The 13,040-nt window shown below is 46.2% G+C and overlaps 1 protein-coding gene across 1 annotated transcript in view; it reads left to right on the top strand.

Annotated features, from left to right (window-relative positions):
- GALK1 (galactokinase 1) overlaps positions 1-13,040 on the top strand; it is a 51,393-nt gene that overhangs the window by 19,870 nt on the left and 18,483 nt on the right. The window contains exons 4-5 of the mRNA XM_077459680.1: positions 5,890-6,025; positions 8,129-8,310. Of these exons, the coding sequence (XP_077315806.1) occupies positions 5,890-6,025; positions 8,129-8,310 (318 nt within the window). The remainder of the gene's footprint in view (positions 1-5,889; positions 6,026-8,128; positions 8,311-13,040) is intronic.

Below are 13,040 nucleotides of genomic sequence, written 5' to 3'. Positions count from 1 at the left end.
ATGCAAGATTGTCAAAGCTGTTGGCTCTCCAACTTCTGCCTTTCAGCCTGGTGGATTCTGCCCCCTTCCGTGAATTTGCACAATGTGCTGTACCACAATGGCAGGTTCCCAGTCGCTACTACTTTTCACGTAAGGCCGTTCCATCTCTCTACCATCACGTGAAAGGGAATGTTTTGGCATCGTTCGGCAAGACAGTCAGCCGTAAAATCCACCTTACTGCTGACACGTGGTCCAGCAAGCATTGGCAGGGACGATATATTTTGTTCACAGCACACTGGGTAACCCTGCTTGCAACTCGAAAAAGATGCAGGACAGGGCTCGGTGCTGCAGTTTGTTGTGCCCCCATGTCTCCATACACCAGCTGGAACACGACTTTGGCAATGCTGCATTGGCTATACATGCATCAGAGGGACGCCAACGAATACCTGTGCGAGTACGGCACGATGACAGGCTCAGGCCGCCTTGGCTTTTTTTCCCCACGCCAATGGCTGATCATTAAGGATGCATGCACTGTATTGTCACCATTTGAGAAGGCCACAAGGACAGTGAGCTGTGACAGTGCATGCACGTCTTGGTAACGGGAATAAAATTCAATGGGAAGACCATCTGACCCCGGCGACTTGGATTTTGCAAATTCCGCAATAGCACCCACTATTTCATCGGTGGTCAGGGGAGCCTCCAGAGCCTGCACCTGTTCCTCCGTAACTTGGGGGAGGGAAACCTGAGCCAAAAAGCTGTCCATCGGAGTGGTGTCGTCTGAGACCGTAGTGGTGTATAAGTCCGCAAAAAAGTCCCGAAATCTAGCTGTCACCTCAGAAGGGTCCGTGATCATTGTATCACCCTGACCACGCAAAGAAATAACAACCGGGGGCCTGTCTTCCCTGTGCACCAAATATGCTAGCAACTTACCAGCTCTTTCCCCGGATTCAAAATATTTTTGTTTGGTAAAAAAAAGTTTCTGTCGGGCCTTGTCGTGGTGCAGCTGGGAAACAACTCTCGACTGTAGTCTAAGTGCATCAGCGTTTGCCGTAGACGGGTCGTCTATGTAGGTGCGTTCCATGGAGCTCAAATCTGCCTCAGCCTCAATAATGACAGTAGCCGAGTCAGCTTTGAGCCTATTAATGTGGGCAGTCAGCACCGATCGAGCGTGTAATTTAAATGCATCCCACACTGCTGGAACTGAGGCCGTGTGGTCATTGTCCTCAAAAAATGTTATCCACTCCGCCTCAATAGTGTCATCTTCGGGTAATAATGTCAGCCAGAACGGATTTAGCCGCCACGCCCGCGGAGGCCTACCCAGGGGTACGTCAAGCACTACAGAGTAGGGGCTGTGGTCCGAAAGTAGTCTGGGGCAGAACAATACTTCCCTGAGTCTGGGAGTGAGTTGTTGAGATATTAGTATAAAGTCAATACGGGAGAGAGAACCATGTGTGGGTGAGAAGCATGAATACTCCTTCTTTTGAGGGAATTTGTGTCTCCAAGTGTCCACAAGGTGAATGGTGGTTATAAGCCTGGACAACCTAGTGGTCCCAGCTTGCCCCATCATCAACTCGGGGGGGTTTGAGCCTATCCAGGGAAGGGTTAAGCGTAGTGTTGAAATCCCCCAGCCAGATAACAGGAACCGCCGGATGTCTGGACATAAAAGACAGTCCCTCAACAACCAACGTCATGGTAAATGGAGGGGGGATATAAAAGGCCATAATAAGGTAGGGTTCCCCATACAATTTAGCATGTAGAAAAACAAACCTGCCCAGTGGGTCAGTTAGAATTTCGAAAAGTTCAAATTGGACAGACTTAGCTACAAGTACCGAAACCCCCCCTCGAATGAGACGTGTAGGTGGAATGAAATGCCCACCCAATCCAAGGGCGTTTAAGGGCCATCTGCAGTCCACCCTCCACATGTGTCTCAACTAGCACCATCACTTCCGCCCTTTGCTTTTTGAGGAACGTGAAGGCTGCCGCGCGCTTAATTTTATCACGCAGGCCCCTCACGTTCCAGGTAAGAAACCGTATAGATGCCATATAGAGTCATATAAAGTAATGAGTGCAGTCAGCTTTCCCCCTAACAGCCCTCCTATAAGCGCACCCCAATACAGTTGTGCTTGATCAAGCCCAAACAGGGGTTGCATAGGCAGTAGTGGTAAAAAACATTCTGTAAAAGCAACACTTAGTCCAGATACATACTTCAGCTTATTTATAGTAATCTTCTGCATGGAAACCCTAACCAAACCACCCCCCTCCCCCCACCCTACCCTGCACCAACCCCAACTTGTGCGGGCATATTCCCTGAAAAACCAAACATGCCTGGCTGGGAAAACCAGTTTCATTAAATCAATAAGAAAATTTAGAACAATAAGTCTGAAAGAGGGTCGCAGCCACCGGTACCAGAGGGCAAGGCAAAGCAGAGCCCCCTGTATAACAGCACACAGTGGTGACCCGAGTAAATAGGCAAAAGTGTCAGTTGCTGTCCAGTCCCAGTGACCAGCTCCCTCATAACAAGAAGAAGTCCCAACAGACAATGGAGCAGTTTTCCGCTGCACGATTAGACCGTAGGTCTAACATGTCTCCCCTTGCTCCGGGAGAAAAAAGAAGAAAGAAAAAAAGGAAAACCAAAATTGTTGAAACAAAACAAACAGGTATGTATTGCAGAAAAGGCCCCTCAACAGGCACACTAAGAAAAAAGGGAAAAAATTGATCCATGAACGTTGACACCATCAGCAGGCGCAAAAGTCCCAGAATCGGAAAGTTCAGCACATTCCAAAGTAGAAAGGGCATAAAGGTAACATACGCCTCAGATGCAAGCACCCTAGACTCTGTCGGCGTTTCTGGACGTCCGCTGAAAAATCAGGGAAGATTGCAACTTTAATATTGCCCACAGGGATATTACCCTTTTCCCGGGCCATGCGGAGGGCAGCATCTCTGTCCTTATAGTTCAGGAGTTTTGCAATAAAGGTGCGTGGAGGTGCACCCTGAGGTGGAGGCCTGGCAGGCATACGATGCGCGCGTTCAACCGCCAGTATGGGGGAAAAAGACTCTCGGCCATAGGTACTTATCAGCAATTGTTCCAGAAAAGTTGTGAGGTCCTTACCTTCAGCCCCCTCCGGAAGACCAATCAATCGGATTTTGCATCTGCGTATGCGATTTTCCATTTCGTCCTGTTTAGCAATCAGGAGGTCTATTTGTTTCTGCATGTGGTCAGCATCATTTTGCAGTGGTGGGAGAGCGTCTTCCACATTGCTAATACGGGTCTCAGTGTCCCTTACCCGGTCACGCAGTTTCTGAAAGTCCTGCCTCAATAAAGAAATGTCCATTTGCACTTCCTCAATTTGGGATGTAAGGGACGTGCGGCATAATGTAATGGCTTCAAGAAGCCTGTCCGTGTCTCCCGCCACACGCGGCCCTCCCGGCTCCTCCGCGCCGCCATTTTCCTCCCCCTCCTCACTCACATGTCGGCGGTATTGTGACAACCGCGCCGCCGCCGATCGTTGGGATTTCGAGGGAGACATATGCGCCGGAATGGAGGGATGCCTGCCAGACGTGTTTAGGTAAGTATCGGTGCTGTGGTGTCACAGGATCAGCATGGGAGACAGGATTCCTCGGCTGAGCTCCGGAGACACGCGTCCTACTCCATGCAAGGTCAGGCCACGCCCCCTACACAGTGCATGCATCAGTGACAAAATCCCTGTTGTGTTCCTGCTGGAGCAGACTCTGTGTGGCAGGGCAGGGCACTGGAGACAGACCAGCAGGAGGAAGAGGAGGACTTCCTTTCCTCTCAAGGCCCACTTTATCCAGACATCATCATTCCTATGTCACAGAACACACAGGAGGAGAGAGGGGAGGAGGATGAAGAGGAGGATTCTGGCACTTTCATAGGCTTCGAAGAAGAGGAAGACATGCGTCTATCTGTAAGCAATGGCTTTCTAACCCCAGGACCCTTGGGAGTAGTGTGTGGCTGGGATGAGGAAGTTCCAGATGCTGTCATCTTGAGTGACCCCGAGGAGTCTGCTTCTCAAGCCTCGGCAAATTTGAGGCATATTGGGCAACCTCATGCTTCAAAGCCTGCGAAAAGACCCAAGAATACGTGGCATAAAGGAAAAGGATGATTACTGGTTGACAACCCTCCTTGACCACCGTTATAAGGGGAAGGTCTCAGAACTCATCCCATCCCCACAGAGAGTGCAGAAGATAAAATCTCTTGAGGACACGTTAAAGAGGATTTTATTGAACATTTTTCCTGACTCCAGTAGGTTATAGTGTGGTGGGAAAAAGTTGCTTTGAGTCTTCTGTTGGCCAAGAGAGGAGCGTTGGAGAAGGCGTCCACCTAAGTGAGGCATTTCAGAATTTTTTTTAGTCCTCGCCGCCCAGGGCTGTCAGCTTCCACATCCCATCGGCAGCATCTGTATCACATGATGGACGATTACCTTGGGGCCAAAACAGACATGGAGAGCTTTCCAGCTGGCAATCCACTGACTTACTGGGTCATGAGAATAGACCATAGGCCAGAACTTGCCCAGTATGCTATTGAGTTGTTAGGCTGCCACAGTAAGGCCAATTCTTGCTTTCATCATGGGTACCTCTATAGGGTTACTGTAGGAAGGCGCCACCGACACCCAAAGACCAATTTTTCTGCACACGTTACTTCTATCCAAAGGCAAAGTGACACCAGAATGTATCCAAAAAGTCTCTAATCTTGTTACTAGTGCACTACATTGTGGCCTCATCATACACACTGACTCCCCAGCTATTGCTGGGCAAAATAAAGGCAGTTTCCAGGGAAAATGTAATTTTTTTTTTTTTTTTAGCTTTAGAAATTCAATTATTGCTGCAGCAGATTCTAGACATGGTACAGATCTGCCACTTTACAGGTAGACTAAGGGGACCCCGTAGGCACTATATTGGAAGGATTTTTTTATGCTTTACTTTAAAAATCTAAAAATCACTGCTCATTTAAAAATAGTTTTTCACAAAAAATGTTTTATTGATACATGTCCACCAGGGCAGGACCCGGACCCCTATAACCATTGTATGCCCAATTACTTGCATATAAGTCTTCAAAATGGGCACTTGGACACATGGATGTATGCTCCAGATAGTGTGCATTCTGAGTATATGTCCATGATGTGCTTTATGCAACCCCCTGGTGCATAACCGAATTTAGCCACTTCTTCCAATTTCAATACATGCAGTACATGGCAGCTGCGGAGCCAGAGAGTCTTTAAAGTGATGTTAAAGGCTCGTTTTTTTTTTTTTTTTTCTGTGTAGTGGTTTTGCACAGAGCAGCCCTGATCCTCCTCTTCTCAGGTCCCCTGCTGGTGCTCCTGGCCCCTCCTCTCTTGCTGAGTGCCCCCACAGCAGGCAGCTTGCTGTGGGGGCACCCAAGCAGGCTCACGCCTAAGCCACTGATCTGCCTGTCTATTGACACACAGAGTCACGGGTCGGCCCCACCCCCTCTCTCTCCTCCAATGAGGAGTGAGAGAGCCTCGTGTACATTGCTTGCTCACAGTGCAGCTCAGGTAAGTATTATGGGGGGTTGGGGGGAAGGGGTGCTGCACAGAGGAGGTTTTTTTACATTCATGCATTATTCCATGCATGAAGGTAAAAAACCTTGAGCCTTTAGAACCACTTTTAGCCTCAAGCTGAATTAACCGATGTACATACTTATTCTTGGTCAGCATAAAAGCCAGTAGGTTGGTATTACAGCCAGGCAAATAGAATGTTGCACAGTTCAGCAATGCCAGGCCACATATTTCACTGATGTAATCTACCTGGCCTTTAGCAATAGACTATTAGAAGAAATGATCATCCATTTAGTGTGTATACAGCACCCAGATCTGATGTTCTGCAGGTTCCATGTCATACCGTATGTGAATTGTGTCTTTATGTCCTCAGATGACGGTGATGTTGTCCAAAAAGCCTTGACATGTCAAAAAGCTGAACATACATTCCCTGGAGTACCCTGCGGGATCATGGACCAGTTTATTTCAGTGATGGGGAGAGAGGGATATGCTCTACTCATTGACTGCAGGTCAGTAGGGACAAAACAGACTCTGCAGGGACCTTATATTGTAGAACAATTGCTCCACATACCTTCATACCAGTGGCGGCTGATGCTCAAAATTTTTGGGGGGCACAAACTGAAAAATTCAGAAAAAAAACGCATCAATTGCAGCCCCACTGTGCCCATCGAATGCTGCCACTGTGCCCACCCGCCGTCTGCCTGGCACTTACCCTGTCTTGGTGGGGAAGCAGGTGACAGCGGTGGGTGGTGTCCTGTAGTCCATGCTCCTCCATGTCCTTGATGTCTTCTCCCGTCCTCTCCTATGATTGGATGCCTGATAGGCGTCCAATCACAGTGCCTGTCATTTCAGCCAATCAGGTGACAGGTAACAGACCTGAGCATCTGATTGGCGGAGAAGCAGTTCAGTGTTAGGAGAGCAAATATTCATTTGCTTTTCTAACACAGCTGGGTGAACTGCGAGTGCCAAGCATGGGGCTCGCTGTTTAAGTTTTTTGATGCCTATTAGAGCCTATGGCTCTAATCAAGTGCTTCAAAAACACTCGCCGCCACTGTAATAGGGGGTGGCAGCAGCGGTCATGGATAGATTCATGCAATGCATGAATCTATCTATTGGTGATAGAGGGGGTAGCACTGCCACTGCTTCATACCTACCATTATGAGGAATGCTGGCTGGTTTTTCATTTATTTCTCTGAGAAGAAGTGTTAGCTACGCTCTGTGTGGCCATTCACAACTGCCTTGGAGTCTTTGAAACACACTGTGAAAATAGTTCAATGTAAATCAATGCAAAGTGTCCCCTAAATGGCGCCCGTGCCGAGCGGCTGACTTTTTTGCGATTCGGCACTGCGTCGTTTTAACTGACAATTGTGCAGTCGTGCGACATGGCTCCCAAAAAAAATGTACGTCTTTTTTTTATTTTTCCCAACAAATAGAGCTTTCTTTTGGTGGTATTTGATCACCTCTGCAGTTTTTATTTTTTGCTCTATAAACAAAAAAATAGCGACAATTTTGAAAAAAGCCACAATATTTTTTATTTTTTGCTATAATAAATATCCTCAAAAAATATCTAAAAACATTTTTTTTCCTCGGTTTAGGCCGATACATATTCTTCAACATATTTTTGGTAAAAAAAAAAAAAAAATTGCAATAAGCGTGTATAGATTGGTTTACGCAAACTTTTGGTGCTATTTTGGGACCATTCACATTCATACAACGATCAGTGCAATTAAAAATGCAGTGATTACTGTGTAAATGTCACTGGCAGTAAAGGGGTTAACCACTAGGCGGCACCGTAGGGGTTAAGTGTGTCCTAGGGAGTGATTCTTACTGTGGGTGGGGTGGGGGGGGAGGGGAGGGGAGGGGCTGGGCTATGTGTGACACGACACCGATCACCACTCCTGATCACAGGGAGCTGTAATCAGTGACAGTGTCAGTAGGCAGAACGGGGAGATGCTTGTTTACATTCCTGTGAGACGATCGCGGGTATCCCCGCAGACATCGAGTCTACGGGACCCACGATCACGCTCACGGAGCTCGTGGCGGGTACGTGACCGCAAGCCGCTTCTTAAAGGGCAATGTACAGGTGCGTTAATAGGCCTGTACATGCCCTTCTGCCAACGTATATCGGCATGAGCCGCTCGGCAAGCGGCTAGAGTAGTGATTTCCAGCTTTCAGGGGAATCCCACAGGTATGGCACACATGTTCTTACAATGGTTCAAGCTGGATCAATGTATACTTTTCAGAAGAAATGAAAATTCAATAAAAAGTATTTAAAAAAAGAAAAAAAAACTGAAAAATTGCCATACCTGGGATTTTTTTTTAACTCTTCCTCACTCTATCCCAGACTAAATAAGCTTTGGTTTTAGATACACTTTAATCATATTTTACTACTTTTATTGTGTATAGTGCAAGCTGAAAGGAGCCCTGTTTGTTTTCAGTAGCAGCCAGTTAGATTCTCTTTTTCATAGGTAGTAATGACAGCTGTAATCTGATTGGTTACTACACCCAGAAACAGATTGTTGTCCTTTCAGTCATTGGGTAAAGGTCAGCATTGTGAATGATTGATCCCAGTGCAGTAATCACCTTTTTATTGTATGTTTATATCTATTCAGATCTTTGGAGGCGACACCGTTTCCCCTGACAGACCCCGAATTGTCTGTGCTTATTACTAATTCCAATGTGCGGCATGAGCTAACAGGGAGCGAGTACCCAACACGCAGGAAACAGTGTGAGGAGACTGCCAGGGCCCTCAATAAAGAGGCTTTGAGAGATGCCAGTATGGAAGAGTTGGAGGGTGAGTCTGTTCTAAGTCCTAGCGGAAAAAAAATCTCTCTTCACAGCTAAAACAAGCAAAATGTGTAAACCTGTATGTGTAGGTTACCCGTCTCCATACCATTACATGGCGGAAGCAACATCAAAACTTCTTAAATCAAAATTTTTTTATTTATTTTTTTCAATGACTTTTAATTATTATTTTTTTTATAAAATTTTTTTGCATTTTAGTGTAAATATGAGATCTGAGGTCTTTTTGACCCCACATCTCATATTTAAAAGGTGCTTGTTTTCTATTAAAAGGGATGTTTACAGTCCTTGTAATAGTAATAAAAGTGACACAATTTATTTATTTTTAAAAGAAGTCTAAAAATAAAAGGTTAAAATAAATAAGAAAAAACATTTTTTTTAAACGCGCCCTGTCCCGCCGAGCTGACGTTCAGAAGCGAACGCATACGTAAGCAGTGCCCGCATATATGTTCAAACCACACATGTGAGATATCGCCGCAATCAGTAGAGCGAGAGCAATAATTCTAGCCCTAGACCTCCTCCGTAATTTAAAACATGCAACCTGTAGAATTCTTTAAACGTTGCCAATGGAGATTTTTAAGGGTAAAAGTTTGTCGCCATTCCACAAGCGGGTGCGATTTTGAAGTGTGACTTGTTGGGTATCAGTTTGCTCGGCGTAAATTTATCTCTTACAATATAAAAAACAAAAATCGGGCTAACTTTATTGTTGTCTTATTTTTTTAATTAAAAAAAGTGTATTTTGTAAACAAAAAGTACTCTTGTAGCATCGCTGCATAAATACGGTGTGACAGAAAGTATTGCAACGACCACCATTTTATTCTCTAGGGTGTTAGAAAAAAATAAAGAATATTTGGGGGTTCTAAGTAATTTTCTAGCAAAAAAAAAAAACAGTTTTTAACTTGTAAACACCAACTCTTAGAAAGAGGCTTGGTGCTTAAAGGGGAGGGCCACCCTGAAAAACAAAAAAATGTTAAAAATTAAAAAAAATCTAAAAAAAAAAAAATGAAAAAATTTTTTTTTTTTTTACTTACCAGAAATGCCTGTTGCTAGGCACTTTCTCCTAATCTTCCTCTTCCTCCTCCGCGGAGATCTTCTGTCTTCTGTCTTCGTCGCGGCATCTTCTGGGTAATGAGTCGCGCTGTGTTCTGGGAACTGTGTGTTCCAGAACACAGCGCGTCCCATTCAGAAAGCGCTGCGGGACTCGCGCATGCGCAGTAGCTGCGGGACTCGCGCATGCGCAGTAGGAAACGGGCAGTGAAGCCATAAGGCTCCGCTGCCTGTTTCCCTTACAAGGGATGGCGGCGCCGGGACCCGAGAGCCGAGGGACGGGTCGGCCTCGGGCGGCCGACATCGCGGGCGCCCTGGACAGGGGAGTGTATTTATTAAGTCAGCAGCTGCAGTGTTTGCAGCTGCTGACTTTTTTTTTTTTTTTTTTTATAACCGGCCCTCCGCTTTAAGTGGTTAAAAAAAAAACAGGATTTTTAAAACGGCTTACCTGTAAAATCCTTTTCTTTGATGTACATCAGGGGACACAGAGCCATAGTAGTTACTATGTGGGTTATAGGGCCACTGATAGGTGATGGAGACTGGCACGCCCCTAAGGCAACGATTAAAGGAGAAATGTTTGAACCTCTTCTTTACTGGTAAGAGAGCTTTCCCCATTAGAGGTCCTTTGGATGTACTTATTCAGTTCGTCTCTAAATATCCGTACCCCATGAAGGGAAACTAATCTGGCTAAGAGCTTTTTACACGGTGCTTCGGCTGATCAATATTTCAGCCACAGAACTATGCGGTCTCCCATCCAGGAACTAAGCAGGCCCGACCCTGCCTAGCCTCCGAGACCAGGCGAGATCGGGCGCCTTCAAGGTGATGTTCTGCAAGAATGCACTAGTCCAAGCATAAGCCCTAAGGCTTGAATAATAGAGTCTTTCATAACATCTACTGTGAGACAGTGCATCAGATACACCAGCCCATTGCTGGGCCTGCTGATCAGGCAGAAATTCAGGTATCTCCACAAACTTAATGGACTGAGATACACCAATTGCAGCAAGAACCGGCTACGCTACTGAACTTGCAAAAGACATATTGTCTTTTAAAAAGAAGTTCCAACTTTTTATTTGTTGGATCCTTTAACATCAGTGCATTATCCACCGGACATGTGAGACTCTGCTCATTGAGGTGATTGCAGTACTGGATCCCAGGGTCCAGCTCTAAGAGAAGCGTTCGCAAACAAAACCACGTTTTTTTGGACACGAGGCCCGGGTACCATTCATTTAGCCCATGAAAAAGACATCAGAATGGATCCGGTCAGCATGGCAAGCCCCAGCAAGGATTGCTTCCAGTGGAGCTCAGCACAGCACATCTTTACTCGTGACCAACACCTTAGACACTGGCGAAAAAATTGAGGACTCCCAGTAGTGGGAGGGGTTACATAGGGAGCACACTTCTTGCCTTAGGGACGTGCCAGTGTCCATCACCTATCAGTGGTCCATATAACCCACATAGTAACTACTATGGCTCTGTGTCCCCGATGTAAGAAAAGAAACACTAGTGTGCATGGAACCTAATGCTTTATGTACACTGAAACCTAATTATGATTTTCTCTGATAAATTGCCTAATTGACTGCTGCTGTGGTATAAGGTGTAGGTGCCTTTAAATCAATTTATAAAGTGTACCCAGCGCTGTCTTCCCATCAACACTATTTCCAAAAATCATACATACACATTATATATAATATATATAAATAAATCTTAAGTGCCAAAAACTGTATGAAGCATAAAAAGACAAAAAATCTGAAAAATCTAAAAGTGTGTTATTTTCATATATTATTGTGCAGTCCTTGTGCCAGTACTTATTCTTATGCTGTGCCCTGCCATGCTCCCCTCCTTATGTGCCCACACTCACCAGATGATGGTGGATATCGCGCCTGTATTAAGAGCAATTGCTCAACAGATTTTATTTGATGGTCTACTTGTCCCTGTAGTTCTCCAGCAGGTGGGAATGGATCCTCATGTATATCATAGGGAATATTTTTTTTTTTTTTTTTTTAATTAATGTTTATTAAAGAAGAGAAGCGTGTACAGAGCATAACGATCAGTATAGAAACCAATAGCAAGATCTACAACATTATAACGTTAGTTACATGGGCACATAAATATACACCCACCTCTTCTATCATAAAAGAGGAAATATAGTAGACAGAATTAGAAGGGGGGTAAGGGAAAAGGAAAGTAAACAGAAAGAGAGAGAGAAAGAAAAAGAGGGGAGGGGGGGGGGGGGGGCGGGGAGGGGAGGGGGGGGGGGGGGAGGGGGCAGACCACCGTCAGACAACCTATTGCAAAATAACAGTAGATGTAGTAAAAACAAGCGTCATGTTCACTTCACTCTGGTTGAGACATTATGGCTGCATAACTCAAGGAATATTTGAAGGCAACCCAACAGGCCCAGATCTTTGTTGACAATTCAGATTTACCCCGGAGGGAAAGGGTCATATCCTCCATGTAATATGTGGTATCCACATTGAGCAACCAACGCCGGAGGGTGGGGATCGTCTTCAGCTTCCAAAACTGAGGAATGAGGGTTTTAGCAGCGTTTAAGAGATGTGGTGTAATCGACCTCTTGTAGGAGCCTGTCGGCCTTCCCGTGCAATGGAACAGGACATACCACGGGTCATTAGGTACCTCCCACCCCTGGATTTCTTTAATTGTGTATATGATCGCCAGCCAGAATGGGCGGATCCTCGGGCAGTACCACCATATATGGGCATGAGTGGCTACCTCCCCGCACTCCCGCCAACAGAGTGGGGAGGACTGGGGAGAGAACCTATGTAAGACAACCGGTGTGTAGTGCCATCTGGTCAAAAGTTTATACGCCATTTCTGATGTCTTAGAGGATCCCGAGGAGGGATGAGCCAGTGTTAGGATTTGTGACTGCTGGGACGGAGACAGCGCCATTTGTAGTTCCCTTTCCCAGTACCGTAGAAAGGAGGGGGTACCCGTAGAGGTGAGGGACAGCAAGGCCTGATAGAAGTACGAAACTGGCCGCTCAATCGGGTCAGGTTCAGCAAATGCGGTTTCCACAGGTGTAAGCTCCGCCAGGGTGCGCAGGGGTTTTGGGAGCATGCGAACAAAGTTCAACAGTTGATGATGTTTCCAGCGATCCATGTAGGAAATGGAGGAGTCACCCATGATGGAAGCAAGAGGTAGCACCCCGGATGGGCCGGTGAGCTGATGGAGATAGGTGTTAGTGCCCAGCCGCCACGGGTGAATCTGAGGGTCCATGTTACCCGGTGGGAAAAAGTTGTGACCCACCAAGGGCATCAGGGGGGAGTTATACAGCCAGCCATACCTCTTACAGATAGAGTCCCATACCATCAAGGAGGAGTGTGTAAGTGGGGACGTGGTAGGCAAAAGGGTTCGGAACTTCCTCGGTATCCACATCAGCGTGGAAGGTTCAGCTCCACAAAGGTCTGTTTCCACATTTACCCAGAGTTTCGTGCCCTTGCAATACTTCAAGTCAGAGAGTCTGGTCAGCACAACGGCCCTATAGTAGAGTTTGAAATCTGGTACAGCTAAACCCCCGCTACACTTAGGGCGGATGAGGAGTGTTCTATTCAGCCTGGGCCTTCTCCTATTCCATATGTACCGGTATACCATAGATGTCAAAATTGTAAAAAACCCCACCGGTATCCCAAACGGGACCATCTGCAACATGAAGAGCAC

This window comes from Lithobates pipiens, unplaced genomic scaffold, assembly GCF_037356315.1.
Source record: "Lithobates pipiens isolate NorthernLeopardFrog02 unplaced genomic scaffold, aLitPip1_a1.2 Scaffold_28, whole genome shotgun sequence".
NCBI classification, from domain to species: Eukaryota; Metazoa; Chordata; class Amphibia; order Anura; family Ranidae; genus Lithobates; species Lithobates pipiens.
This window is presented reverse-complemented; position numbering and strand designations above follow the sequence as displayed.